Raw genomic sequence first — 27223 nt, 5'->3', positions numbered from 1 at the left:
CTCTGTCCCGAAACAAGCACCAGTTAGCCTGGAGCTAGCCTCGTGCTAGGCCCATCTCCTGGCTAGTTAAAGAGGTCCATCAGCCAATTACTTGGGCTACAATACATATTTTGCCAATTGGCCTGGACCCTTTTACTGCCTACACGAAGCCCTGCCGATCCATCACAACTGGTCTACCGACGTAAGCGTCCGAGGGGGCTTCAACAGACTCTTCCGTCACGACGTCCCCTAAGGCTCCTTCTGCTAGCCTGCTAGGCCAGGCCCGCTAGATGTCTGAATCGCCGTGTCTCCAGCTTGCCTAGCTACTCACTGCACCCTATGATCACTTGGTTATGCATGCCTCTCCCTAATGTCAATATGTCTTGTCCATTGCCACTTTAATTAACTCTATGTACATACTACCTCAACTAACCGGTGCTCCTCCACATTGACCGGCACCCCCCTGTATATAATGTTATTTTTTACTGCTCCTCTTAATTACTTCTTACTTTTATCTCTTATTCTTATCCGTATTTTTTGAAACTGCACTGTCGGTTAGGGGCTCTTAAGTAAGCATTTCACTGTAAGGTCTACTACACCTGTTGTATTCGGCGCATGTGACTAATTTGATTTGATATGTGGTATTACATTTCTAAACTTTGACACAATGGCCCATATTCACAAAGCATCTCAGAGTAGTAGTGCTGATCTAGGATCAGATCCCCTGCTTTAATAATTAATTATTGTTTAAAAGGAAAAACTGATCTTAGATCAGCAATCCTACACTAAGATGCTTTGTGGATATGGGCTCGCGCGGCCGCCCCCCGCTGTCCATGTGATCTTATTCATTATGATCTAAAAGACAAAACTAATCCTAGATAAACACTCCTACTCAAAACTGTAAATACGAGCCAATGATTATTGTGTCAGCAGACAACAATGAGAGAAAGTGCTTCGTTTTGGTTATTCATTGTGATTTGGAACTAAACAACCAATCTAGACTGTACAACAGTCATAACAAAAACCAGCAGGAGACACTTCAAGGTCTCTCTCACACTTTCTCATACACTTGACGTTTCTGGGGCTTGCGTCCCAAAAGGCAACCTATTACCTATGTAGTGCACTACTATTAACCGGGGCCCAAAGGGCTTCGGTTAAAAGAAGGGTTTTTGGGATACAACCTGGGACTCTTTAATGTGTGTCATGATCTATGACAGCCTGGTATTTATTTATCAATAATGCACCGGGCCAGCGCTGACTCTGCAATGCCTTAACCCTGACCAGGTGCTCATCAGGGTTAAGGGTCAGCAAAAATGACCAGATATATAAATCATCTCAACTGTTAAACTTCATGAAGGGGCCTCCCGAGTGGCACAGTGGTTTAAGGCAGTGCATCGAGGTGCTAGTTGTGCTACTAGAGATTCTGGGTTCGAGTCCAGGCTCTGTCGCAGCCGGCTTTGACCAAGAAACCCACAATTGACCCAGCGTCGTCCGGGTTAGGCCGGCAACGATGTTCTTGTCCCATCGCGCACTAGTGACTCCTGTGGTGGGCCGGGCACAGTGCATGCTGACATGGCACGGTGTTTGGTGTTTCCTCTGACACATTGTTGCGGCTGGGCATTGTGTCAAGAAGCAATGGTTGGGGTTGTGTTTCAGAAGACGCACGGCTCTCAACCTTCACCTCTCCTGAGACAAGACTGTAACTTCTATTTGGATACCATGAAAAAGGGGGTAAACATTGTGTTTAATAAAAATAATAATATAAATGAGGATTTAATGATTTATTTTTTAATATAAATAAAGATGCGTGATTCTATGGTTTAGATCACCTAGCTTAGGCCAATGATACAGAAGCTGCTACATAATATATATATACTATTTATGCCATTTAGCAGATGCTTTTGTCCTAAGAAACTTACAGTCATGCTTGTATACATTTTACATATGGGTTGTCCTGGGAATCGAACACAATCCTAGCAGTGCAAGTGACATGATTTACCAACTGAGCCATACAGGACCACATAGCTTTCACATAGCTTTCACATAGCTTTCACGTAATTAAACGACTTATGGTTGATAGCCCATAGTTTAGGAAAGGATGAAATGTTATAAGGGGCTGTACAAACATGTCCACTTTTTGAAGTCTGAATTCGCCTTTCCTTGCACACAGGGATGTCTCAACCATAAACATGAACTAAGGTGTCTCTAACACTCAAGAAGACCTGTACAAGCAACTTAACCCTCATACTACCAACATATTATACATACATGGATTACCAACTGGGATCATTTTGACCCCAAGAAGAAACTATTTGAAAAAGTAACAATCATAGCCAAATATCAACTTCATTCTTAGAAAAACATAAGTAGAAATAATTTTATCAGAAATAAAGAATAACCAAAACAGACTTATTTCGGCTAAATTACAGGTCATTTGTATATTCTGTCAAATGAAAATATATATTTCCCCTTAAATAATGTACAGCTTTTGGTAAGACTTTATTTGGACATGCCACCTGTAGAGATCTACAGACTATCAGTAACATTTCAACTAACTATCTACTAACCCTAACCTAACCTTAAGCCTTACCCTAACCGTAACCTTAGGAAGCAGTTGCTTATCAACGAATAGTATGACCTGATGATCTGTACAGCATCTACAGATGGACTATCCAAATAAAGCCTGACCCATCTTTTTTTCCATATTACAAATCAACATAGGCACTAAAAAGATAATTTGATTGATTTGTAATGAAACAGTAGGGAGCCGGTCTCGAACCCTCGACCCCAAGGTCTGGAGCGCTATCGACTGTGCCGTAAAAGCATGTTCGTGTGGTAGAGTTGATTTCCGCGCTTATAAAGCCAGGGTCGTTACACTACTTCCTCCTTTCAAAGAGCGCGTCCTCGCGCTAGCTTGCGACTCTACGTCTTACAGGAAAGCGCTCACCGGCCAAGCACACGCACTGTCGTGGATGCAAGGTCCGATCCCTTCTGACACCAATGTAATGAAACAGGCAGGGAGCAGGTCTCGAACCCTCGACCTTCTAGCCCGAGGTCTGGCGCGAGGTCTGGCGCGCTATCGACTGTGCCGTAAAAGCATGCTCGAGCGGCAGAGTCGATTTCCGCGCTTATAAACTCAGGGTCGTTGCACTATTATCATTTAGACTTTAGAATTGTGCCATATTTTGGGGCGGTACACCAACATTTTTAATATACTTCATTTTATTGACAAAAGTGATCTATCCATTGATCCCGAGAGGAAATTACAAAGAATATGCCTTTGTTTTCTTTATTTACTTACCCCAAAGCCAGCATTAGCATTGCTGTCTTTGAAACAATGGGAGTGGTTCAGCCTATGGCAGGATGATTCAAAAAGCATGCTCAAACTAAATGTTATAGCAACCCAAATATCATATCAACACGTTGCATATATAGAATATTTGAAGATATTTTGGGAATTCTGGTATTTATATAACATTTACCGTAGAAAAACTATTTTTCTGAGAATACACACCAATACAGCACTGTGTACATTTAGAGGGTAGCTGGTAATTATGTCCCCAGATAAACTTAGATTCAAATAAAGGTCCTATTTACCAAATTACTATAGGCTGAATTAGGTGTTTTTGGCTGGGGACAAAATGACCCCAAAGGACTTTTCTTTCTTCTTTCTAATCCATTTGAATACAGAAACACTAAACAATGATTTAGTTTCATTAAGAACAAGTTGATTGACCAAGTCATGAAATATTGGAAGAATTGATAAACCATCTTTGGGCTATGATAAAAAATGATGCCTCTGGGGTCAAAACCCCCAGTCTGTAGTATGAGGGTTAAAATAAACATATAAAACTTAAGACATAAAGCAGGTACTGTAGAGAAACTAGGTTTTCATTTGTGTATACATGTTACTATGTGTCAAGGTCTCAATGCTTCAGCATGGATTACCATTGAGAAGACCCAGCCACATTTAAAATGATATACTGCTGTATGCACACTAATGAGTCACTGTTCATTTTACATTTTGTGTTTGTTTTATGGATATGGAACGTACAGTATAACACAAATAAACTTTTCCCATAATTGTTCATAGGGTTGCACATGTGTGTTCTAGCCTAGCACAAGCACAACCGACTCAACTATTCCTCGTGACCCTTTGTTAGTTGAATCGCAAGGGGTGAAATAAAAAAGTGCAACACTCGGGCACACCCGAGGACCCAAGCTAAGAAACACTGCCATAGAGGGATGTCTTCTACCCACCAACATAAACAGTCAAGGACACAATTGACTGATTAACACTATAGGGCCAACCCGAACCATACTGTGCTGGCTCTGATATTTTCTCTCACATTGTCCTTTCGCGAACAGTTCCAGCAACTTTGGTTTATGTGAACCCAGGCCAAGCCCAGTATAGTTTGGCTTGGCTCGGTAGTGTGAAAAAGGTAATACTGTAATTCAAGAAGTCAGGAGTTGAGAGTGGGCAATACCATTCTGTAGTGTCGTCCATCTGCCACGGTGTCCATGTTATTCTCATCGTAGAGATCTGATGAGGAGGGAGAAGTGTCTCGTGTGAGTTACATTTTCTTTTAAAAATTTTATTCAATTCCATAAGACTTCAATTATCTCTCAAAAGGCAACTGTGCTGGGCAAAACAGTGCACGTGTAAATACATTAGGTACATGCATACACACATTACATAATAAAGTGCATTCAGAAAGTATTCACTTCTCCACAATTTGTTGTGTTACAGCCTGAATTTAACGTTGATTACATTTAGATTTGGTGTCACTAGCCTACACACAATACCCTATAATGTCAAAGTGGAATTATGTTTTTTGAGCCAACAAGTATTCAATCCCTTTGTTATTGCAAGCATGAATAAGTTCAAGAACAAAAATGCGCTTAACAAGTCACATAATAAGTGGCATGGACTCACTCCGTGTGCATTAATAGTGTTTAACATGATTTTTAAATGACTACCCCATTTCTATACCCCACACATACAATTATCTGTACGGTCCCTCAACTGAGCAGGTCATTTCAAACACAGATTCAACCACAAAGACCAGGGAGGTTTTCGTGGTAAAAGAGGTTAGTGATGTTTGAGCCTGTTGTCGGGACCGGCCTGCGGCATATTTTGCAGAGGACGGTTTCTGGTCGGTGTCAGAGTTTTTATGCCTAAACCACGTCTGTGCGACCGAAGTAGCCCCTCTTTTAGGTACGAGCTCCGTGTCTCCGTGCTCTGTGTCACGTTCACTCTCGTCAATGTTTGTTTGTGTTGCAAATTTCCTTCTACACGGGACAAATATTGCCGTAGTGTGATTTGCGACACAACAAAATAAACGATAGAAAAACGTCTATAGTTTTAGATTATGCTCTATCATCACACGATATACATCTTCATATTGCCCAGCCCTAACGTACAGTGCCTTCAGAAAGTATTCATACCCTTGACTTATTCCACTTTTTGTTGATAGATCCTCAATTCAAAATGGATTAAATATTGATTTTTTTTGCGGCTTCAATCCTCTCCAGCAGCTGTTAGGAAGGATGCCTATATCTTTGTAGTGACTGGGTGTATTGATACACCATCCAAAGTGTAATTTATAACTTCACCATGCTCAAAGGGATATTCAATGTCTGCTTTTTTTTTTTACCAATAGGAGACATTGACTACGCAAGAATCATGTGAAACAGTACAGTCGAGTGCTCAAAACAAACCCCCGACTCAGACGTTGCAAGAGGCTTTTGCCCGCAGAACACCATATGGCAAAGAATCACAAGGATGGAAGGAGAGAACAGCTGCCGTTACAACTTACATCTGCAAAGACATGGCCTCGATGTACACAGTCGAGAAACGGGGTTTTCGTGAGTTTGTGCTAACACTCAACCCAAGGTACCAAATGCAAATTGATATGTGAATAACATGCAAAACTGGCAAGCCACCCCAAAAAAATATATATATATTTTAGGCCTATATTTTAGGCCTATATTTATTTTGTTTGCAACTGTGGTTGAAGTGTTTTCTATTCACCTTTTTAGATTTTATACATTCATATTTTATATTTTGTTACATGATTAATTGAAAATGTGCAAAGGTTTTAAATAAAAGGAGAAATAATCAAATATGACTAAGTACGTTTTATTTGTTGAGTATAATTCAAAATGCAATAAGAAATAAGCCTTTACATGTGACCACATTTTATATAAACAATTTATTCATTGAATTTACAGAAAATGCTGTCTGTGTGGGTGGACCAATTCAGTTTGTCCGTGATGTGTACGCCGAGGAACTCAAAACCCTCTCCACTACTGTCTCGTCGATGTGGATATGGGGGTGCTCCGTCTGCTGTTTCCTGAAGTCCACAATCATCTCCTTAGTTTTGTTGAGTGTGAGGTTATTTTCCTGACACCACACTCTGAGGGCCCTTACCTCCTCCTTGTAGGCCGTCTCGTCGTTCTTGGTAATCAAGCCTACGACTGTAGTGTCGTCCGCAAACTTGATGATTGAGTTGGAGGCGTGCATGGCCATGCAGTCGTGGGTAAACAGGGAGTACAGGAGAGGGCTCAGAACGCACCCTTGTGGGGCCCCAGTGTTGAGGATCAGCGGGGTGGAGATGTTGTTACCTACCCTCACCACCTGGGAGCGGCCCGTGAGGAAGTCCAGTACCCAGTTGCACAGGGCGGAGTCGAGACCCAGGGTCTCGAGCTTGATGACGAGTTTGGAGGGTACTATGGTGTTAAATGCTGAGCTGTCGTCGATGAACAGCATTCTCACATAGGTATTCCTCTTGTCCAGATGGGTTTGGGCAGTGTGCAGTGTGGTTGCGATTGCATCGTCTGTGGACCTATTGGGGTGGTAAGCAAATTGGAGTAGTTCTAGGGTGTCAGGTAGGGTGGAGGTGATATGGTCCTTGACTAGACTCTCAAAGCATTTCATGATGTCGGAAGTTAGTCGGAAGGTAGTCGTTTAACTCAGTTACCTTAACTTTTTGGGAACAGGAACAATGGTGGCCCTCTTGAAGCATGTGGGAACAGCAGACTGGGATAAGGATTGATTGAATATGTCCGTAAACACACCAGCCAGCTGGTCTGCATGAGGATGCGTCTGGGGATGCCGGTAGTTTTGGTAGTGGTCCGTGTCAGTGGCACTGTATTGTCCTCAAAGCGAGCAAAAAAGTTATTTAGTCTGTCTGGGAGCAAGACATCCTGATCCGTGACGGGGTTGGTTTTCTTTTTGTAATCCGTGATTGACTGTAGACCCTGCCACATACCTCTTGAGTCAGAGCCATTGAATTGCGACTCTACTTTGTCTCTATACTGACGCTTAGCTCGTTTGATTGCCTTGCGGAGGGAATAGCTACACTTTTTGTATTCGGTCATGTTTCTGGTCACCTTGCCCTGGTTATAAGCAGTGGTTCGCGATTTCAGTTTTGCGCGAATGCTGCCATCAATCCACGGTTTCTAGTTTGGAATGTTTTAATCGTTGCTGTGGGTATAATATCGTCAATGCACTTTCTAATGAACTCGCTCACCGAATCAGCGTATTCGTCAATGTTGTTGTTGGACGCAATACGGAACATATCCCAATCCACGTGATTGAAGCAGTCTTGAAGCGTGGAATCAGATTGGTCGGACCAGCGGTGAACAGACCTGAGCGCGGGAGCTTCTTGTTTTAGTCTCTGTCTGTAGGCTAGAAGCAACAAAATGGAGTCGTGGTCAGCTTTTCCAAAAGGAGGGCGGGGGAGGGTCCTTATATGCGTTGCGGAAGTTAGAATAACAATGATCCAGGGTTTTACCAGCTCTGGTTGCGCAATCGATATGCTGATAGAATTTAGGGAGTCTTGTTTTCAGATTAGCCTTGTTAAAATCCCCAGCTACAATGAATGCAGCCTCAGGATATGTGGTTTCAAGTTTACATAGAGTCAAATAAAGTTTGTTCAGGGCCATCGATGTGTCTGCTTGAGAGGGTAATATACGGCTGTGATTATAATCGAAGAGAATTCCCTTGGTAGATAATGCGGTCGATATTTGCTTGTGAGGAATTCTAAGTCAGGGGAACAGAAGGACTTGAGTTCCTGTATGTTGTTATGATCACACCACGTCTCGTTAATCATAAGGCATACACACCACCCCCCCGCCCCTCTTCTTACCAGAAAGATGCTTGTTTCTGTCGGTGCGATGCGTGAAGAAACCAGCTGGCTGCACCGACTCTGATAGAGTCTCTGGAGTGAGCCATGTTTCTGTGATGCAAAGAACGTTACAGTCTCTGATGTCTCTCTGGAATGCTACCCGTGCTCGGATTTCATCAACCTTGTTGTCAAGAGACTGGACATTGGCGAGTAGTATGCTAGGGAGTGGTGCGTAGTGTGCCCGTCTCCGGAGCCTGACCAGAAGACCGCTTTGTTTGCCCCTTTTACGACGTTGTTGTTTTGATGATGAGTTGATGTCGCTCTTATATTGAGAAGTTCCTCCAGACTGTATGTAATGAAACCTAAGATTACCTGGAGTACCAATGTAAGAAATAACACGTAAAAAAAACTAAATACTGCATAGTTTCCTAGGAACGCGAAGCGAGGCGGCCAGCTCTGTCGGAAGTTGATTTGATACGTATCATTATCGGATTATGAAATTACCTATATAGGGATATGAAATTTTGGCCATATCGTCCAGCGCTACTGTACGTAAAAAAAAACATTATCATATTAGCAAAGACTAATTTAGCATTAGCGCAAATGTGCTTTTCTTTTCTATGTTGTAGCTGTATAGTGTTTGTTTCTTTTTATAGCTCTCTAAATAGATACGGTAATGGAAATGCAGGAGCTAAGTGAACTTTTAAGAAACACACGTCAGAGAGCAAATCATATGGTGCTTCTGTCTGCCAGCACGAAAGCAGCACAAGTAGGTAAAGTGTGAGCACACAATGTGTTTCTCAGTCTCTTTTTATGAGTGTGTTTATGAGTGTCTTGCTTTGCTCAGTAACATTTTGTTCTACTGGATCCTGCGCTTATTGAATCAGAGGACACAAGGAGACAGGGAGAGGAAAAGAGAGAGAGAGAGAGAGAGAGAGAGGAATAGAGAGAGCGAGGGGAAAAAATAGATGCTAAGTGGGAGAAGATTTAAGGATGAGCAGCTGCTCTGCTCAGCAAAAAAATAAACAACTAAAAACTGAAAGATAGTAAAAGTTAAGATCGTGCAAATTAAGTAATGGCCGTGCAGCAAACAAATGGCACAGTAGATGCTTAAAACACACATGCACATGCTCACACATGCTATCACACGCATGCACGTGCACACACAAAAAAATACACCAAATTACCCTCTAATAAATTCCACAACACTCTAATTGACCTAAAACGTCCCGGACTCGAATACCTCTGTTGGCATACCAATGTGCGGTGGTGTAAAGTACTTCAGTAAAAATATTTTAAACTACTAGTTCTTTGGGGTATCTGTACTTTACTACTTACAGTTGAAGTCAGACGTTTACATACACTAAGGTTGGAGTCATTCAAACTAGTTTTTCAACCACTCCACAAATTTCTTGTTAACAAACTATAGTTTTGGCAAGTCGGTTAGGATGTCTACTTTTGCGCATGACACAAGTAATTTTTCCAACAATTGTTTACAGACAGATTATTTCACTTATAATTCATATATCACAATTCCAGTGGGTCAGAAGTAAACATACACTAAGTTGACTGCCTTTTAAACAGCTTGGAAAATTCCAGAAAATGATGTCATGGCTTTAGAAGCTTCTGATAGGCTAATTGACATCATTTGAGTCAACTGGAGGTGTACCTGTGGATGTATTTCAAGGCCTACCTTCAAACTCAGTGCCCCTTTGCTTGACATCATGGGAAAATTAAAAGAAATCAGCCAAGAAAAAAAAAAAAAAAATTGACCTCCACAAGTCTGGTTCATACTTGGGAGCAATTTCCAAACGCCTGAAGGTACCACGGTCATCTGTACAAAAAATAGTACGCAAGTATAAACACCATGGGACCACACAGCCGTCATACTGCTCAGAAAGGAGGCGCATTCTGTCTCCTAGAGATGAACGTACTTTGGCGCGAAAAGTGAAAATCAATCCCAGAACAACAGCAAAGGACCTTGTGAAGATGCTGGAGGAAACAGGTACACAAGTATCTATATCCACAGTAAAACGAATCCTATATCGACATAACCTGAAAGGCCGCTCAGCAAGAAAGAAGCCACTGCTCCAAAGCCATAAAAAAGCCAGACTACGGTTTGCAACTGCACATGGGGACAAAGATCATACTTTTTGGAGAAATGTCCTCTGGTCTGATGAAACAAAAATAGAACTGGTAGGCCATAATGACCATCGTTATGTTTGGAGGAAAAATGGGCAGTCTTGCAAGCCGAAGAAGACCATCCCAACTGTGAAGCACGGGGGTGGCAGCATTGTGTTGTGGGGTGCTTTTCTGCAGGAGGGGCTGGTGCACTTCACAAAATAGATGGCATCATGAGGTAGGAAAATTATGTGGATATATTGAAATAACATCTCAAGACATCAGTTAGGAAGTTAAAGCTTGGTCGCAAGTAGATCTTCCAAATGAACAATGACTCCAAGCATACTTCCAAAGTTGTAGCAAAATGGCTTAAGGACAACAAAGTCAAGCTATTGGAGTGGCCATCTCAATCCCATAGAACATTTGTGGGCAGAACTGAAAAAGCGTGTGCGAGCAAGGAGGCCTACAAACCTGACTCAGGTACACCAGCTCTGTCAGGAGGAATGGGCCAAAATGCACCCAACTTATTGTGGGAAGCTTGTGGAAGGCTACACAAAACCTTTGACCCAAGTTAAACCATTTAAAGGAAATGCTACCAAATACTAATTGAGTGTATGTACACTTCTGACCCACTGGGAATGTGATGAAATAAATAGAAGCTGAATCATTCTCTCTTCTATTATTCTGACATTTCACATTCTTAAAATAAAGTGGTGATCCTAACTCACCTAAAACAGGGAATGTTTACTTGGATTGAATGTCAGGATTTGTGAAACTGAGTTTAAATGTATTTGGCTAAGGTAATGTAAACTTCCGACTTCAACTGTAAATTCTTGTCAATGTTAACTTTTACTTCACTTCATTCCTAAAGAAAATATTTTACTTTTTACTACATTACATTTTCCATGACACCCAAAAGTACTCGCTACATTTCGACAGGAAAATGATTTTGATAATTAAGTAAATTTTAACAGTTCAATTTACTTTTCATACTTAAGTACATTTAAAACCAAATACTTTTAGACTAAAACTCAAGTAATATTTTACTGGGTGACTTTCACTTTTTATTGAGTGATTTTCTATTAAGGTATCTTTACTTTTACTCAAGTATGACAATTGAGTACTTTTTCCACCATTGCCAATGTGTCGGGGTGTGACAGGCTAACTATGTGCCAGCCAACCCAAAGGGCGCTTGGTAAGTGGCCAAGCTACAAGGTCTTTTTCAATCAAATAAATGTAAATGAAGTTGTATTTAATATTTTACTTTAATCAGATTTCCTAAGCCATAACCAAATTGTGCTCTGGCTAGCTGGTTAATATCTATGTCTGTCATACTGCCCTTATCTAAACAATAAAAATACATCCACTTTAAACATTACCTAATAGGTTTTAGGGTAAAATATGAGACAAGCCGTTCTTGGTAGAGTGTCTATGGAATGACACTGGACAAAGCCATTGTACTTGATAATTGTGCAGAGACACAGAGCTCTACTTACTGTGGCTTTCGGGCATGCTGTGTGTGTCATCTTCACGAGGCTCTGGGAGGGAGAGACAGAGGGAGAAAGACTAACTATCTGAGGTAAAATCAAACAATTCAAAAGAAAGGCCCCTGTCGTCATCAGTAATGATGGTCCTTTTGTAAATAAATGCACAATCAGAGATAATCTTGATGACATAACATAAAATGTAAAGATACACTGTTGCTTTAGATGCTACATTTCAATGTATGCTCATATGTGAAGAATGAGACTTGTACTGTGCATGTGTTAAGAAACCTTATTTAGTTTTGCTCCTCAACAGAATGGAAAGTCTCAACATAAGTTTTTGTAATAGTCTCTCTGTACACCAGAAGACAGTGGTGTGGGATTGACACCCTCTGAGCTTTGGGGGCCTCATGGACCACTGTCAGAAAGGATTGTGTGTTTGTGCACATGCACACTGTTCTGGCGTATGCAGCATGTGTGTGTGTGTGAAGCAATATGTCCACATTGGTATGTGCTTGCATGTGGACTCTGTATAGACTGTGTATGCATCTGTTTGTATATGTATTTGTAGGTGTGGGTGTTTCTGTGTATATCTTTCCATGTGTACATGTACATTTGCCTAAATGTGTGTTACTAATTTAACAAAAAAGCAAAACCGGTGTCTGTTCTCTTTTGCCCTGTATCTGGCCAATTGAACTCTGCAGGATTGGATCAACCACAGACATGACATTTCAGACACAGAGCAAGACGTGATCATGCAATCACACAGACTGCTGGATCCAGCCAACCAGCTCCCTCCTCATCCTACCCACAATCCTCCATAGTGACTTAACTCTTTTCCCTATAATTCATATTTGCATGATTTCCTTTTCCTTTAAGCAATGTCACAAACTCGTCAGGGCCAATACATCATAGGTCTCATCGTTTTAAAGATGCCTTGAGTGTTGCTAGCAGGTAAGCTCCATTGTATAGTTAACATCAGGCAAATAACATGTCAGTTTTGCTTTGATTAAACCCAAATCGTCACTGCGTTAAACTTTAAACATGTCAGACAAACATACACAAAGCGTTTCATTGCTATGTCAATAAGTCTGGTAACGTAGGCAACGTCCGGAACTGACCGAGTCATATAGGGACCAACGGAGGCAACGTTTCTCCTAACATTGTTGGTCAGTGGAGGATAAAATGGCACGACATTTAGACTGAATCCAGGCCTTTGTGCTCCAGTACTCTTAACACGGCTCCACACACAGTTGTAGGAAGCCAGAAAAACAGAAAAGATGGAAAAGATTAAGTCCCTCTGTCCTATTTGGCAGGCAGCTCCCTGAGAAGGGCTTACTGACTGAAAAGAGAGAAAGAAAGAAAAACTTATTTCCTATGATTCAGAATTCACAGAGTGGGACACATTAGTCATGTGTATCACTCCAGTCAAGTTTGCATGTAAATCTTCCACACACCCGAAAAGCACTATGCAAAGATGGGTCAAATGTTACTTTAACAGATTACAAAAGCTCCCGTGTTAGATATCATGCAAATGTTGGATTTATAAAGTGTAAATGGTAAGTTGAGAAGGGAATTGGTTTAAAATGTGCTTTGGTGACATTTAAAATGCCTGCATAGGCTGTTATAAACACCATCATTTTATGAGTTTTGTTTACAAAAAATGACGACCAGTGATTGAAATCATTTCCGATTCCAGAGTTAACATGGTGATTCATACACCGCAATACTGACATGGCCTGACATTGTAATCATTCTGGGTGATATTTTCTATACCATAGATGCAGCCTACAGTAAATACATTCCATCCACCATGACAAGAGGTTATTAACATCCAGCCACTGTATAAAGCTTTTCATTTATTGTGTATTTAGAACAATAAGCTTCAGCAGATCTTGAGCAACAATAAACTCCCTACTGTACCTAGTGGGCTCTATAGCACTTCTGCCGTGTGCTACGGGGTTTCCTACGAGTTTATACAGGGGTGATGGGGTCTCCTAAGGGCTTGTTCAGGTGTGGGCATGGAACCCATAGTACCCACCTCTCAGGTCACTCTGGGAGGCGCTGAGATCGCCACTCAACCTCTTGTAGAGCGAGCGCATCACCTTGGCACTGCCAAAGCGCTTGAAACGGGAGCGCACATTCTCATGGTACCACTCCAAAGTGCCAATCTTGAGGACCCTAGAGAGAGAGAGAGAGAGAGAGAGAGAGAGAGAGAGAGAGAGAGAGAGAGAGAGAGAGAGAGAGAGAGAGAGAGAGAGAGAGAGAGAGAGAGAGAGAGAGAGAGGACTTCAATAACGACTGGCTATACAGACAGATGGATGGACAAAGCAGGGACAGACATTGACAGATTTAATAGATAAACACTGTAAGTTACTGTATGGATCCAAGGTTTAAATCTGAAGCAGCTATTCTAGGAGTATGTTCTTGCTATATGTTGAGCCTTTTTTGTTGTTGTACATTAACGCATCACTATGTCAAGGGAAATATAGTATCCTTTCTAACAAAGATATCTACATTAATAGTTTTTAAAACATACCTTATCCTGGGTATGGGCTAAGTTGAGCACACCTACAAATGTATATACTGAATCAAATATTACCACAACCTTTTTAAAACCCATGTCTATCTTTATTTCCCAAACACAGTTGAACACAATCAGAATCACTTTGTCTTTTAGTAATTTTAAGCATCTTTTAACACAGGTTTAAAACTTATCATAGGCTTAACACCTAACAAACACTTGTACTGTTTTAACACTTTTAACATAGGCCAGGCCATGGTGTTACCTCGTATCCCAGTGATAATGCCTTGCATTTAAACCTGGGAAGAAAACACTTCAATTTGCTCAACTTTCCATTGGCTCAACTTGCCCCACAGCAAAGCTTTTTTACTATATTAGCCTAAAAAGCTACAAAGATGCACTTTCATGTTATGTTTAGGACTTCATATTGAAGCTTATAGATACACCAACTGATGTATAGAACAGTTTACAAAACAACAGTATTTACTTTGGTTCACATACAAGAATCATGAAACCTGTACCCCAAATAATTCAGTTGATGGTGGAAATCAGTTTTTTGGACCTAACTTGTTTACCACTTTTTCCCCATGTGATTTTTTTCCTTCACAGAATGCATGAAATTATGACCTCTTCCAAAATATTTGTTCACATTATTAATTTTGCGTATAGTTTCCTAGAAACAAGGGGTGTCTCAACAAACCCTTAGGCTGAACTTACCCCACTCTCCCGAGTGAGTAGGGTAAGCATTTCAGTACTTGGATCACACACAGTATGTTAGATATACAGTATGCGAGTTTGCAAAATGCATCAGACCAGGTGTGTGGGAGATTTGTCAGAGGGATGGATGGATGCCCTCAGACCTTGAGTAGGAATTGGGAGAGGAACTTTATATGAAAAATACAGTGGTTCCTCCTTTAAAAGTTGCGAGCTTACGCCGCAGGACTTCGAGGTCATTTGTGGTTTAGTACGGTACCCTGCGTCACCACTTCATTGCTCCAGAACAGCGCAAGGGGGAGTTAGAGCACTAATTATGCTTTTGGGTCCTACTGTGTCTCTAACTGACAGTGAATGGGCGACATAAACCTAAATAGAAACTGATAATTCTGCACGACTTCAGCATTACTTACTAAACCTGTTGTTACAAAAAGGTTTTTATTATTTTATTTTGTTCCCAACCGGTCATGTTGTGCAGCGCTTGAGTGGCGCAACAGTCTAAGACACTGCATAGCAATGCAAGCTGTGTTACTACAGATGCAGGTTCGATACCTGTGCCAGCCGCAACAGGGAGACCCATGGTGGCATTTGTTTTTAATTTAGAATCTTCCAATCCTCTATATGTAATTATTGGCGGAGTGTCCCGTCATATTTTTCGATATACTGTAGGCCTACCATTGGCATGATACTCAATAGTGTTGAGTAATGTGCTGTAGGCCTTATTTATTTAATTAAATAGCATAATGAAGCTAGAAGCAATAGGATTTGAAGCAATAGCCTAAATCTATTCTAGCACTGTTCCGCTCTGCTCTGAAACAAGCATGGGGACTGGTCTTGAGAAATCAATGAGATTTTTATTTTCACTTAATAACTGTTTGGGTGAATAAGGTTGGTTAGACTAGAATTTAAAAAATAGGGTGCAGAAATGTTATGCTCTTAGTGTAACCTTTATTTAACAAGGCAAGTCAGTTAACTTCTTTGTGACAGGGTATTTTTACATCCGGATGAAATGCATGCCCAAATTCAACGGCCTGCTACTCATCCCCAGAAGATAAGATATGCATATTATTAGTCAATTTGAATAGAAAACACTATGAAGTTTCTAAAGCTGTTTGAATCATGTCTGTGAGTATAACAGAACTTATTTAGCAGGCGTAACCCCGAGGACAAACCATTCAGAATTTTTTTTTTTTTTGAGGTCACTCTTTTCAATGGGTTTTCATTGGGAATCCAGATTTCTAAGGGACCTTCTTGCAGTTCCTATCGCTCCCACTGGATGTCAACAGTCTTTAGAAATTGGTTGAGGTTATTCCTTTGTGTAATGAAGAAGTACGGCCATCTTGAACGAGAGTCACTTGAAGCGTACTGTTAGATAGAGGCGCGTGACCAGAAAGCTAGCTACAGTTTGTTTTCTTCCTGTATTGAACACAGATCATCCCGCCTTCAATTGTATCAATTATTTGAGTTAAAAAATACCTAAAGATGTATTGCAAAAGAAGTTTGAAATGTTTTGGCAAAGTTTACAGGTAACTTTTGAGATATTTTGTAGTCACGTTGCACAAGTTGGGACAGGTTTTTTTCTGGGTTTCAAACGCGCCAAATAAATTGACTTTTTGGATATATATCGACAGAATTAATCGAACAAAAGGACCACTTGTGATGTTTATGGGACATATTGGAGTGCCAACAAAAGGAGCTCGTCAAAGGTAAGGCATGAATTATATTTTTATTTCTGCGTTCTGTGTCGTGCCTGCCGGGTTGAAATATGGTTTCTCTTTTTGTTTACGGAGGTGCTATCCTCAGATAATAGCATAATTTGCTTTCGCCGAGAGGTGCTATCCTCAGATAATAGCATTGTTTGCTTTTGCCGAAAAGCCTTTTTGAAATCTGACATGTTGGCTGGATTCACAACAAGTGTAGCTTTAATTTGCTATATTGCTTGTGTGATTTAATGAAAGTTAGATTTTTATCGTAATTTATTTGAATTCGGCGCTCTGCATTTTCCCTGGCTTTTGGCCAAGTGGGACGCTAGCGTCCCACATATCCCAGAGAGGTTATGAACAAATTCTTATTTTCAAGGACAACCTATTCCTTCCTCCCCATCTGGGAATTGAAGCCCTGTCTCCCACGTGTGTCCTGCCTGCAAGACATGGGGATTCTTTAGCTAATTAGCCCAGTACTGTACTGCCGACCATCACGTTGTACAACGCAATATTTTTCGTTCCATCCTAACGGAAACCATTCCAATCTTTTCTTGGAATAGAAACCCCATAATATTAATCAAATTAATTAAGCAAGTACCAATCAAAAGTGTGGACACACCTACTCATTCCAGGATTTTTCTTTATTTTTCTATTTTCTACTGTAGAATAATAGTGAAGACATCACAACTATGAAATAACACATATGGAATTAGAGGTTAACCTCTAAAGAGGTTAAGAACAAATTCTTATTTACAAGGAGAGCCTTGGATATTTTGATGTGTGCGAGCAAGGAGGCCTATAAACGTGACTCAGTTACACCAGCTCTGTCAGGAGGAATGGGCCAAAATTCACTCAACTTATTGTGGGAAGCTTGTGGAAGGCTACACAAAAGGCTTGACCCAAGTTAAACAATTTAAAGGCAATGCTACCAAATACTAATTGAATGTATGTAAACTTGTGACCCACTGGGAAAGTGATGAAAGAAATACAAGCTGAAATAAATCATTCTCTCCTATTATTCTGACATTTCAGTCTTAAAATAAAGTGGTGATCCTAACTGACCTAAGACAGGGAATTGTTACTAGGATTAAATGTCAGGAATTGTGAAAAACTGATTTTAAATGTATTTGGCTAAGGTGTTTGTAGACTTCCAACTTCAACTGTATAACATGGCGCAGTCACCACCATGCTTGAAATTATGAAGTGTGGTACTCATTGATGTGTCGTGTTGGATTTGCCACAAGCATGATGTTTTTACTTTAGTGCCTTATTGCAAACAGGATGCATGTTTTGGAATATTTTTTATTCTGTACAGACTTCCTTCTTTTCACACTGCCATTTAGGTTAGTTTTGGGGAGTAACCACAATGTTGTTGATCCATCATCAGTTTTCTCCCTTCACAGCTATTCAACTCCGTAACTGTTTTAAAGTCACCATTGGCCTCATGATGAAATCCCTGAGTGGTTTCCTTCCTCTCCGGCAACTGAGTTAGGAAGGACGTCTGAATCTTTGTAGTGACTGGGTGTATTGATACGCCATCCAATGTGTAATTAATAACTTCACCATGCTCAAAGGGATATTTCATGTCTGCTTTTTTAATTTCACCCATCTTACCAATAGGTGCCCCTCTTTGCGAGGAATTGGAAAACCTCCCTGGTCTTTGTAGTTGAATCTGTGTTCGAAATTCACTGGGAACTTACATATAGTTGTGTATGTGGGACACAAAGATTAGGTAGTTATTCAAAAATCATGGTAAACACTATTACACAGAGTTAGTCCATACACATTATTATGTGACTTGTTAAACAAATTTGAACTCCTGAACTTATTTAGGTTTGCCATTTCAAAGGGGTGGAATAAGTGCTTTTCATTTTCAGCTTTCATTTCAATTCATTTCAAGAAAATTTTACAAACAAATCCATTTTAAATTCAGACTGTAACACAACAACAAGTGGAAAAAGTCAAGGGATGTGGATACTTTCTGAAGGCACTATATATTAGCATTACAGTTGTTGTGCTAATGTCCTAACCTTAGCATGTTTGTTCAGTTCACCTGGTCATATGGCAGGAGTCGCACACCCAGCTGACATACTTTTTGTTGTAGATGCTCCAGGCCCTAGCATGTCAGCATATTTTAGCGTGAAGGTTGTTATACCGAGATGTTAGTATTAGTATGTTTCTCCAGCTCACCTGGACATGTGGCAGGGGTCGCATACCCATCCGCGCTCCTTCTTGTTGTAGCGGCTGCAGGCTTTGCAGGCGTACACCTGGCAGTCCAGACACTGGAGCTTGCTGTTGACAAGGAACTTGAAGGGCTGCAAGCAGCGGATACAGTGGGACTCTGTCAGGCTGGTCCCAGTGCCTAGCAGCTCTCTCTTGGTGTCCTCCTTCTCTAGCTGAGTCTTTAGCTCCCTGCAAAATACACAAGGATGGATGGATAAATTGATTGACATAGAAATATGAACAGAAGATATAGCTTGGCAGAGAGGCTATAGTGCAGGGATTATCAACTAGAATCAGCAGAGGGCTGATTTTTTTCTTGAGGGGATGGTCAGGGGGACGGAAAATAGTTACAAATAATTTGTGGACTGCAAATTGACCGCAAGAAGCCCAAACAGATATAATATTAGACTAAAACAAAATAATTTCAAACCTTGCTTGAATTTGTATACAATCACATATAATAAGTATACCAAAAATTAGGCACAACTTCCTAATACTGAGCTGCACCACCGCTTAGGCTTCAGAACAGCTTCAATTTGTTCGGGGCATGGACTCTACAAGGTGTCGAAAGCATTCTACAGCTGGGCACTGGGACAGGAATTGCTCGCCCATTTTTGATTCCAATGCTTCCCATAGTTGTGTCAAGTTAGCTGGATGTCCTTTGGGTGATGCACCATTCTTGATACACACAGGAATCTGTTGAGCGTGAAAACCCGAGTAGCGTTGCAGTTCTTGACACAAACCGGTGTACCTGGCAGCTACTACCATACCCGTTCAAAGGCACTTAAATACTTTGTCTTGTGCATTCACCCTCTGAATGGCACACATTCAAAATCCATGTCTCAATTGGTTCCAGGCTTAAAAATCCTTGTTTAACCTGTCTCCTCCCCTTAATCTACACTGATTGAAGTGGATCTAACAAGTGACATCAATAAGAGATCATAGGTTTCACCCCCCCAAAAAAGCAGAAAATGTAGGGGGCCAAATAAAATCACCTGCGGGCCAAATTCACAGTTGGGGAAACCTGCAGTAGTGGATGGATGGATGGATGGACAGACAGTGCAGTAGTGGATGGATGGATGGATGGATGGACAGACAGAAGTAAAGACAGAAGAATAGACATAGGAAAGGCCAACGGAGGGACAAACTGACAGTAGATAGGACAGACAGTAGATTGATTATTCTATACCAGTCACAGGAGACAATGGCCCAATTTTTCTGTAAGCCGGCAATCAGTCCCTTTCCGATCCTGTAATATGTTCAGGGATGGACCAAGGCATGTGTATCCTCGGGCTATCCAAAGTAATGAAGGTGCACTGGTATCAATAAAGGCTTTCTATGAAGCCCGAGAGCCACGGCTCATATCTGTGGTTACATATATTTTACATAAGCTGCAAACATGGCCCCGGGAAACAAGTCCATGAGGCCAAGTGAGCCATCTTATATACAGCAATATGACTAGCCCAAAGGCTAAAATGCTATCACTTTGCAGATGAAAACTGAAGCATTATTGCTTCCTTTAAACGGTACCATATGTTTATTTATTTTTTGCCAAATATCAAAGCCTTGCTTGCTTGTAACAATAAAAGACAAACGTAACATATTTCCAATCCATGGTAAGGGAATGGTAAATGTCATAATGTGCTTCTTGATTGAAAACTGACTTTGAGCTAACTTGTTTAGCTCTAACCTGCATTAAGCCGATTCGTTCACAACTGGCTGCATGGGAGTTCTCGGTAGGAGCTGGAAACATGATGGTTTTAAACTCAGCAGATTGTGGGTTCTCCAACCTGGGGGAAGTCGGAATCCCTGCCACAACTAAACCCCTGCATATCAAATGTCAACCGTTAACCTTATGAGACAAAGAGGTAATAAATGTAAATGTAAATGTAAGAGAGAACTAGGAATGTTTGCAGAATCAGAGGTAGACATGGAGAAGGCTAACAATTCAATTGTCTATTTTCCACATGAAACCAAGTGATTTTGGGGGGCTGAATGAGGGTCAATTGAGCCAGTTGGAATTGGTTTCCCTTGTCTGTCTCTCACATGATGGTGGATTGCAGAAAGTACTTGGTGGTCATCATGGATCTCGTGACATGCATGAATGATATACAGTCATTTCTGAGGCATACTAATCCAATAGTATGTGTCAGTAATAATGCACAACATGCATATTGATACAGTAGCTTAACTGCACTGGACATGTAGAGTTAGTAGAACCTGACAGAAAAGTTCCATGTATGCATAATGGATGAATTCTAACATTGGACATACAGTTGAAGTTGGAAGTTCACATACACCTTAGCCAAATACATTTAAACTCAGTTGTTCACAATTCCTGACATTTAATCCCAGTAAAATCTCCCTGTCTTAGGTCAGTTAGGATGACCACTTTATTTTAAGAATGTGAAATGTCAAAATAATAGTAGAGAGAATAATTTATTTCAGCTTTTATTTCTTCAATCACATTCCCAGTGGGTCAAAAATGTACATACACTCAATTAGTATTTGGTAGCATTGACTTTAAATTGTTTAACATGGGTCAAATGTTTTGTGTAGCCTTCCACAAGCTTCCCAAAATAAGTTGGGTGAATTTTGGCCCATTCCTCTTGACAGAGCTGGTGTAACTGAATCAAGTTTGTAGGCCTCCTTGCTCGCACACACTTTTTCAGTTCTGCCAACACATTTTCTATAGGATTGAGGTCAGGGCTTTGTGATGGCCACTCCAATACCTTGCCTTTGTTGTCCTTAAGCCATTTTGCCACAACTTTGGAAATATGCTTGGAGTCATTGTCCATTTGGGAAGACCCATTTGCCACCAAGCTTTAACTTCCTGACTGATGTCTTGAGATGTTGCTTCAATACATCCACCTGTATTAACTGCACCTGTTTGAACTCGTTACCTGTATAAAAGACACCTGTCCATACACTCAATCAAACAGACTCCAACCTCTCCACAAAGACAAGAGAGCTGTGTAAGGACATCAGGGATACAATTGTAGACCAGCAAATCATATAAACACTGAATGTGTACATCATTGACATTGACAAAAAGTTTTAGCGATTGAATTAAATGGAAGAGCAGTAATGTGTAAGCATGGAAAATGTGTAATCGTACATAAAATGCAAACGCTTAAACTGTATACAGTAGATGCTAAAACAAATGCAATAATTTACAAGGTTTAGAAACAAGTAGGGTGAATTCATATAAATCAGGTGTTCACATTCAAATTGCTGCAAAGAAACCACTGCTAAGGGACACCAATAATAAGAAGAGACATGCTTGGGCCAAGAAACACGGGCAATGGACATTAGACCGGTGGAAATCTGTCCTTTGGTCTGATGAGTCCAAATTTGAGATTTTTTTGTTCCAACCGCCATGTCTGAGACACAGTAGGTAAACAGATTAACTCTGCATGTGTGGTTCCCACCATGAAGCACGGAGGAGGGGGTGTGATTGTGTGGAGGTTCTTTGCTGGTGACACTGTCTGATTTATTTAGAATTCAAGGCACACTTAACCAGCATGGCTACCACAGGATTCTGCAGTGATACGCCATCCCATCTGGTTTGCGTTTAGTGGGACTATCATTTGTTTTTCAACAGGACAATGACCCAGAACACCTCCAGGCTGTGTAAGGGCTATTTGACCAAGAAGGAGAGTGATGGCGATCTGCATCAGATGACCTGGCCTCCACAATCACCCGACTTCAACCCAATTGACATGGTTTGGGATGAGTTGGACCGCAGAGTGAAGGATAAGTAGCCAACAAGTGCTCAGTATATGTGGGAACTCATTCAAGACTGTTGGAAAAGCGTTCCAGGTGAAGCTGGATGCCAAGAGTGTGCAAAGCTATCAAAGGGTGGCTACTTTGAAGAATCTCAAATACAAAATATATTTTGATTTGTTTAAAACTTTTTTGGTTACTACATGATTACATATGTGTTATTTCATTGTTTTGATGTCTTCACCACTATTCTACAATGTAGAAAATAGTAAAAAATAAAGAAAAACCATTGAATGGGTAGGTGTGTCCAAACTTATGACTGGTATTGTATATCTCACTAGGTCAGGATTTTTAAGCATCCATACAGTGCCTTCGGATAGTTTTCAGACCCCTTCACTCTTTCCGCATTTTGTTAAGTTACTGCCTTGTCCTAAAATGGGTTAAATAAAATAAAAAAATCCTCAGCAAGTCCAGCCAGAGCCCAGACTTGAACATCTCTGGAGAGACTTGAAAATTGCTGTGCCTGACCTGACAAAAACATTTTTTTAAAGCAATTTTAGAATAAGGCTGCAACCTAACAATATGTGGAAAAAGTCAAGAGGTCTGAATACTTTCCGAAGGCACTAGTTCTAATGTGTCCATGATATTTGTAATTTCCCTAATTGTATGACGGTGATAGGTTTTAGTGTGATTTCCTTTACTGTCCATTGTGGTACCGTATTATAATCTTCCACCATAATAATTGAGTAATTTGTTGCTTGTGAGCTCAACAGATTATTATATAGATATTTTCTAAGAATTGTGGATCATCATTATTTGGACCATATAGATGAAAATAAATAAATAAATAAATAAATCTGTTTTTGGTCCAATAGCATATTTAAAAGGATCCACCTTCCTTGAGGATCTGTTTGGATAGTTTGCCCTGGTATTAGTTGAACACAGCCAATCCAACAGTTTCTGAAATGTTGAAACAGATCTCAGGAAGTGACCTGTTTCAAATGTTTTTTTTTAAGTAGTTCCTTTCTTATATATGTATTAAAAAAGTAGTTACTTTCTGAGATCGGTGGTCAAATAGTAGTAGTCACCTCCAAAGTAAATATTTGTTCTCCCAATTAAAAAAAAAAACTTAACTATAGCTATCCCAGTTCTGCAAGGTTCTGAACCTTTCAATGAATACACCCCTGGTTAACAGACTTATGCCATGATATGGGGTCATGCTTTTCGAACTGTGCACAGTTCTCAGGAGTCAGAATAGGAAGGCTGCTGCTTTGTAGCTATGCCCGGGTCAGCAAGATGGTGCCTCAGAGATACAGCAGTACAGCTGTGAGGCATTAGCAATGGGATATACATTTTATATCTGTTAAATCTGTCCTCCTCTGAAAGCCCAAATCCCAGGGACTTGGTATATATCCTGTGCCTTCCTGATTTGAATGGCGAGGATATCCGCACCATGGGCAAAGTCCTAGCTAGTTGCATGGAGGCGTGTGGCAGCATCGTCTCTCAAGGTTCCATTCAAGACCCCTCTGGTTATAGATCCGGAAGATACGCACCTGGAAATAGAACTGCCTTACAATGAAAACTATGATAGCATTTATATGCTATGTCAATAAAAGTAATTTAACGTGGAATTTTATTTCATGCAAACTAATAAAAAACAATGTTTTGCACATGATCTTTTTGTACTTCAATTGTAGCCTGCTATAGATACAGTAGATATTTATGTTGTTATTTTCAATGTGATCTTTAGTGTAGACAGATTGAGCCAAGTTTGAGTCTGTGTAAGGGTTCTAAAAATTAAATAACTTTACAAGTAGACAGATATTTGAGAGGTTTTATAAAAAACACAGGATTAGCATGTCCCTAGGATTACATTAAACTAAATTGATTATGACCTTAAACCAGAAAGTTCTGCTTAGCTGGCACTCCTTGGGAGTCCTGGTATGGGAGCCAGACATCCACATTCTGGGAAGATACAATTCAGCAGACTGTTCCCATACAAGGATATCTCCTGGATGCCCATCAACACCAGTCCCCCTCCCCCCACACATCCTTCATATCCCACATTAAGTTAAGGGGAGTGAGAGAGAGAAGAGAGAATTATAAAACCATAACATAATAGTTTCCAGAGAAGGAAAAGCAACCCATGGTTCAGAGCAGACTACTAAGCATTAAGAGCCATTTTCCCTTTCGATCCCAAAAACCTCAGCCTGATTTGATAAATCTTTGGCCAAACAGTTTTGCTAAATGGACCGGTTTCAACATTACAGTTACATAATGCGGGGATCAATGTGAATGCATATATACAAGAGTAAGAGTGTTTATCGTAAGGTGTTAACCCCGGTGTCCTGGCTAAATTCCCAATTTAGCCCCATTTCCATCATTGCCACCTAATTACCCCTTCGTTCCTAATTGTCACATAGTATCACACCTCACCTCTCCTCTATATAAATGCAATCAGTTATTATAATATTATTAAATTAAAGTTTCATTCTGGGATTCAAAAAACAACCAAATGGCCATCCCGCCACTTGTTTTGGTATACAGATCATCCCCAGTTTACAATTGGCTCATTCATCCCCCCCTCCTCTCTCCTGTAACTATTCCCCAGGTAGTTGCTGTAAATGAGAGAATGTGTTCTAAGTCAACTAACCTGGTAAAATAAGGGTAAAATAAAAAAAATAAAGCTGACAGATGGGCCTAAGAAAATGTAACCCCTCTCAAATGCAAATGAACCTCGAATGAGGGTTATGGCCTGAGTTTTAAAGTGGAACTGACAGCGTTTTAGCAACATGAAATCTTAGAAAAATCAGCTCAATATACACCCCCAGGAAGAATATGAAGCATTTAAAAAACATCTGACAAGCAAGAAAATAGATATGGTAATTTAAAAATGTTATTCAATTCGTAGAATGTTTGGGAATGACGTAGAGTAAGCCATTTGTGAAACTTCTATAGAAATAAAGAGTGAAAACGCAGCCATGCGTTTGGGACAGTTAATAGACACTGCAGTAAATTATACATATGTCTTGTCTAGGATCGGAGTCGACACAGACCGGTGTGCCATTGCCAATCAGAGCTATACAGCAGGCCTATATGCAAATAAGCCCTTTGCCACATGGGCAGTGTTACCGACAATATTTAGTGGGTTTTCAGACCTCTCCAGCGACTTCAATTGGTAAAATATTCTAGCGACACATTCAGCTACCTACACGGGCCAATCATTATTTACTTTGAACTGGACTGTGTGTTTACAGTTATAAACGATGGGGAATAATAACCTGCTCACCCGTCTGCAGCTTGCCAATGCATGCTTGTCCAAAACCACATTTTGACGATAGAATGGGAACCCATTTGATCGATGCCAAATACACTTGATTGACAACTAAGAGTTATGGAAACAGTCAGCCTAGCATGCTAACAAAGTGATTCACATTTCTTGCTAGTTAACCAAATGACACTTGAATCTCTAGCTGTAGCCACAGAAAAATTATATGGGGGGGAGAAGTTGGCAAATCATCCACTCTTCCAATGACAACATCCTCCCAGCAGATAGGTAACACTAGACTCCTTGTTTTTAGCTTGCTAAATAGCTACATAAATACAGTTGAAGTTGGAAGTTTACATACACCTTAGCCAAATACATTTAACATTTACATTTACATTTAAGTCATTTAGCAGACGCTCTTATCCAGAGCGACTTACAAATTGGTGCATTCACCTTATGACATCCAGTGGAACAGCCACTTTACAATAGTGCATCTAAATCTTTTAGGGGGGGGGGGTGAGAAGGATTACTTATCCTATCCTAGGTATTCCTTAAAGAGGTGGGGTTTCAGGTGTCTCCGGAAGGTGGTGATTGACTCCGCTGTCCTGGCGTCGTGAGGGAGTTTGTTCCACCATTGGGGGGCCAGAGCAGCGAACAGTTTTGACTGGGCTGAGCGGGAACTGTACTTCCTCAGTGGTAGGGAGGCGAGCAGGCCAGAGGTGGATGAACGCAGTGCCCTTGTTTGGGTGTAGGGCCTGATCAGAGCCTGGAGGTACTGAGGTGCCGTTCCCCTCACAGCTCCGTAGGCAAGCACCATGGTCTTGTAGCGGATGCGAGCTTCAACTGGAAGCCAGTGGAGAGAGCGGACGAGCGGGGTGACGTGAGAGAACTTGGGAAGGTTGAACACCAGACGGGCTGCGGCGTTCTGGATGAGTTGTAGGGGTTTAATGGCACAGGCAGGGAGCCCAGCCAACAGCGAGTTGCAGTAATCCAGACGGGAGATGACAAGTGCCTGGATTAGGACCTGCGCCGCTTCCTGTGTGAGGCAGGGTCGTACTCTGCGGATGTTGTAGAGCATGAACCTACAGGAACGGGCCACCGCCTTGATGTTAGTTGAGAACGACAGGGTGTTGTCCAGGATCACGCCAAGGTTCTTAGCGCTCTGGGAGGAGGACACAATGGAGTTGTCAACCGTGATGGCGAGATCATGGAACGGGCAGTCCTTCCCGGGAGGAAGAGCAGCTCCGTCTTGCCGAGGTTCAGCTTGAGGTGGTGATCCGTCATCCACACTGATATGTCTGCCAGACATGCAGAGATGCGATTCGCCACCTGGTCATCAGAAGGGGGAA

The 27223-nt window shown here is 41.0% G+C and overlaps 1 protein-coding gene across 3 annotated transcripts in view; it reads right to left on the bottom strand.

The window, feature by feature from the left end:
• LOC118385869 (melanophilin-like) overlaps window positions 1-27223 on the bottom strand; it is a 110588-nt gene that overhangs the window by 55785 nt on the left and 27580 nt on the right. For all 3 annotated transcript variants that reach the window (XM_035773052.1, XM_035773053.1, XM_035773054.1), the window contains exons 3-6: window positions 18848-19069; window positions 13758-13897; window positions 11729-11770; window positions 4467-4522 (exon numbers count right to left, since the gene is read on the bottom strand). In XM_035773052.1, coding sequence (XP_035628945.1) covers window positions 4467-4522; window positions 11729-11770; window positions 13758-13897; window positions 18848-19069 — 460 coding nt within the window. The remainder of the gene's footprint in view (window positions 1-4466; window positions 4523-11728; window positions 11771-13757; window positions 13898-18847; window positions 19070-27223) is intronic.

This window comes from Oncorhynchus keta, chromosome 7 (assembly GCF_023373465.1).
Source record: "Oncorhynchus keta strain PuntledgeMale-10-30-2019 chromosome 7, Oket_V2, whole genome shotgun sequence".
NCBI classification, from domain to species: Eukaryota; Metazoa; Chordata; class Actinopteri; order Salmoniformes; family Salmonidae; genus Oncorhynchus; species Oncorhynchus keta.
Note: the sequence above shows the minus strand (reverse complement) of the source record. Positions and strands in the feature narration are given on the sequence as shown.